Source organism: Haplochromis burtoni, unplaced genomic scaffold, assembly GCF_018398535.1.
Source record: "Haplochromis burtoni strain Fernald_Lab_line unplaced genomic scaffold, NCSU_Asbu1 Contig_1327, whole genome shotgun sequence".
NCBI classification, from domain to species: domain Eukaryota; kingdom Metazoa; phylum Chordata; class Actinopteri; order Cichliformes; family Cichlidae; genus Haplochromis; species Haplochromis burtoni.
Window position 1 is genome coordinate 3,133 of NW_024583688.1, and position 4,311 is coordinate 7,443.

At 39.9% G+C, this 4,311-nt stretch overlaps 1 protein-coding gene across 1 annotated transcript; it reads right to left on the minus strand.

The window, feature by feature from the left end:
* Nucleotides 1-51: 51 nt before the first annotated feature.
* On the minus strand, nt 52-1,967 carry LOC121813245. The gene is made up of 5 exons (XM_042216890.1): nt 1,903-1,967; nt 1,056-1,763; nt 845-967; nt 720-760; nt 52-620 (listed from the first exon to the last, which is right to left on the minus strand). Exons 1-5 carry the CDS (start codon nt 1,964-1,966, stop codon nt 501-503), a joined length of 1,056 nt encoding a protein of 351 aa, XP_042072824.1. The 5' UTR covers nt 1,967; the 3' UTR covers nt 52-500.
* Between the last annotated feature and the right edge of the window lie 2,344 nt (nt 1,968-4,311).

Sequence of the window (4,311 nt, forward strand, 5' to 3'; positions counted from 1 at the left end):
TTCTTAGTAAAGTAGTTGTAAGCAGCAGTTATAAGGAGGTTTTGAACAGGAAACTGTTAGGTTAGGAACCAATACTTGTACTTAGTGACAAGATATGACCTGTTTGAAATAAGTGATAGAATTGGTTATTCTTTATGGTTAGTCTGTAGAAACAGTAGAGAAACTGATTCGGTTTTTTGTATTAAAAAAGTAAAAGGTCTGCTCATTATTTGTCCGAATTTATTGTCACTGTAAAAGTATTGTGTTATAGAAAGATAAAACACTCAAGAAAGCAACAACTTCCAACAGATACCATCTCATACAAATGCTTCAAAGGTTGAATTCCAGCACACACAGTAAAAAGTGTTTTATTTGGCGAAAAAACTAAACATGAAGTTACAGAACTGCAATGCTTATATCGTTTCAGTGTCTTATTCTTTAGCATTTAAAGGCTTTGAAGAAATATACTAAGTATAAAAACTACCAAGATAACTGTTATACATAAAAACACACAATGATTTCTACTGCTTTATACTTGAGTAGACACATTCAGCCTTGCTGTTGTTTCTCTGTCTTCTTGGTCTGTCAGCCTTGTGGTGCCTTAAAGCTGCATAATGGAGGTTTTCTTCATTTTGCTTGACCTAATAATAAAATATAATTTCAAAATAACAATATACAACTTAAAACAGGCTAACAATGTTTTACAATGATAGTGTGCAAAAGTCAACACCAAAATTTACCTCTGCATTTGTTGAAGGCGGGGAAATTCTTGAATGAGACTCTGAAAAGAAAATGATAAAGTGTTCTTACTATCATGCTATGTTGGCTGACTAGATTTTGACAATAACAATAGCAGTTGCAGTACCTGGGCATTGGTGCTTGGTGCAGTTTCTTTTGTGGGCCATACACAATAAGAAAGCCATTAAAACATTTAGAAGTGTGCTGAATGCCAAAGCTCCACTGAAGAAGTACACAGCATTCCCATCATCTATGGACATTAAGACACCAGCAAACATTATATATCTTCCAGCTAGCTCCTATGAAATATTATAATATAAGCCATCCGAGTTACTTACCCTTAAAGTCCAGCTTGGTCCCGTTTCCAAACAGTATGTGTCCACATGAGGCGACAGCACAGTAGTAGGTCCCAGCATGAGCCGTATTCAGGCTCTTCATTGGCAGGTTGTAGACACATGTGTTTGTCTGTGTGTTGGGTTTCCTCTCACACTGATCATTCCTGCCTCCATTGGTGTAAATGATTCTTGGGAAAGACTCTTCAGAGTCTCTGAACCAGTAAACACTGTGTTCTTCATCACAGGTCCCAGTGTGTACTGTACAGTTCAGAGTCACAGAGCCTCCTGGTTGGATGGTCTCAGAAGCTGACTGCTGCACTAAAGTTGGGATGTCCAACTCTGAACCTCTTATGTTGATGATAGTGCCCTCTCCAAATTTAAACTTAAATGAATAGCTACTTGCACAATAGTAAGTAGCAGAGTCTGAAATGTCCAGATTTGTTATCTTTAAGTAGATTTTTCCTTTTTCAGCATCAACTGTAAATCGTGGATCACTCTTGAATTCATCACTAAAGGTGGCGTTGGTGTCAAACTTGTAAAGAGTAGAAATGAGCTTTGGTTTCTGTCCCAATGTCAGCTTGTACCAGTAAAACCTCGCAGCAACATCTCCTTCATAGAAACAAGTCAAAGTCACGCTGTCCCGTCTGTTAGATGTTATGAAACGTCTTTCTTGATGAACAGAAAAAGAGAATTTGAGGTCTTTCGTCAGAGCTGAAGTGAAATGAAAGACAAAGTAAACACAATTATGGTCTCATGAAATCATTGTCTTTCATTTTAAAAGATTCAAACTGCATTTTATAACACACACATACACGCACAAACACACACACACAAACACAAAAAAACTTACCCATTTTCCCTAAGCACAAACATGTCAAATAGAAGGCGAACTGTGCAGATGTCATTGTGCTCATATCGTTCTGCTCTTTGTAAAGAGCATTGACCCTTTCTCCTCTTTTAAGAGAGAAGAGTGAGTCTGATTGGCCAAGCAGAAGTGACATGGTATGTCCTGTTAAGGAAACTTGATCACATGTCACCTGCTACCTATAGTGTTGAGCTCAGTGTCTCAGAAATATTGCATGGTGAGAGCTATATAAAATGTAATCTCTTGACATATATACATATCTTACAGTCAGTCACTTTGCTAGGATTTCAACTGAATGCCAGGTAAGCAACAACGAAGAATCTGATGTTGGTTTAAATAAATAAATAAACCGTTTTCTTTGTTGATTTCAAGTCAATAAATATTCATCTCTGCATACATGTGCTAATGAAAAGGAACACACTGAAAGTACATATTGTAATTATGTATGAATTTATGTATTAATTTATTACTTTACTATTTAAACAATAAAGACAAAAAACATACCTGATTTAAATTTGGCCAATCTCATTCAAGGATGAGTTTCTATACTGTCAGACTCTCACATTAAATCTAATATCTACTTGCATGTATAAATCTTCAGTGCATGCTAGAGCTCCTCAAGTGCAGCATAAATTATATAGGTCTGAAAACCCTCAGCGAGAACTGGCTACAGATACAGACTACGGAATGGAGCAGCTGTCAGCCACCTCCTGCATACAGCTTGATGACATCAAGCTGTATGCCCAGAGCGAATGAGACATTGATTCACTTATCCACACCAGCAGGATATACATCGGAATATCATTCGGACTGAAGAAGTATAGTTGGATAATAACAAAGAGAGGGAAGGTAGTCAAAGCTGAGGAGATCGAACTACCAGAAGGCAACATTGCAGATATCGAGGACAGCTACAAGTACCTGCAGATCCCACAGCCAAATGGGAACCATGACGAGAATGATATGCAAGCTGCAACCACTGAGTACCTGCAGAGGGTTAGGCAAGTCCTGAGGAGTCAGCTGAACGGTAAGAACAAGATCCGAGCTATAAACACCTACGCCCTGCCCGTGATCAGGTACCCTGCTGGGATAATAAGCTGGCCAAAGGAGGAGATGGAAGCCACTGACACCAAGACCAGGAAGCTCCTGATCATGCATGGAAGGTTTCACCCCAAGTCCAGTGCCCTGAGGGTGTATGCTAACTGGAAAGAAGGAGGCCGGGGACTGGTGAGAGTCAGCACCACAGTCCAGGATGAGACAGTTTATATCCACGAATACATCAGGAAGATGGCCACAACTGACCGCGTGCTCAGTGAATACCTCAGGCAACAGAAACCCTAGAAAGAGGAGGAAGAGGAGGAACCGTATGTACCACAGGCAAACAGAGGAGGTGGCTTTTTTTTAAACATCAGGGACACATATTATTCCAAGCTAATCTCTTACAGCTATTTATTGTAGCATGTTTTTATTTCAGTACTTACTTCAGATACACCATATTTATTAATGTAAATTTGAACATATAGGATTCTGTAGTTTTAAGGATGCAGGGATTTTCCATTGTTTAAACATCAACACACAGACCTAAGCCTGGACGTAATTTGCTTTCCAAAATTCAGCAACAGTGCTGCATGTCGCCAACAGCTCCACATTTTCTCCCTCTGTACCTGGATGGTGCCTCTCTGCAGCATCAAAGGACTCCACGAGCAAAATGCTTTTTATGTTGTTTTTGCCAAGCCATATGTGGAAAGAAACCCTGACTTAGGACAAGCTGATGGCATAAGATGTAAGTACAACTCCTCCGGTTTCATGTGCAAAAAAGATTATTGCGCTCACTTACGTGGTTCCGGTTCTACAGGGATTTAAAAATAGTTATGCAAAACAGAGCGTGCCGCTCCGACCAGTTTTAAAGGGTTAAAAATGTCTCACTTCTACTATTACTGGATGTCGTCACAAGACCTGGCTATTCTATGAGGTGCCCTGTGTTTATGTGTTTATGGAGTGACTGTTTAGTTTCGCCAATGTAGAGGTCTGAGTACTCCTCGCTGCACTGCACAGCATACACTATGTTACTTTTAGTTTGTTCAGAAGTAAAGCACAACATAAAGCAACCATCATTGAACAGAGGGGGTGGTTTACGACACCAACTGTTCGCCACCTACAATTTAGTCTTTACTCTGTCCCAGGTATCTAAACCCCCACTCATATCTTTTGTCCGGTGACCTCAATGGGTCACATGATAGGGTGATGCAAAGTCTCACAATGGTTTCACCCAAGACCTATGGTGATAATGATCCACATCTTTTTTCACACCTTGGCTCATGTGACAACCCCCACTAGGGTTTAAGTACCTGGAACACTCCCCCATTTGGTTTTACAACCAAAGAAGCCTGTTGGATG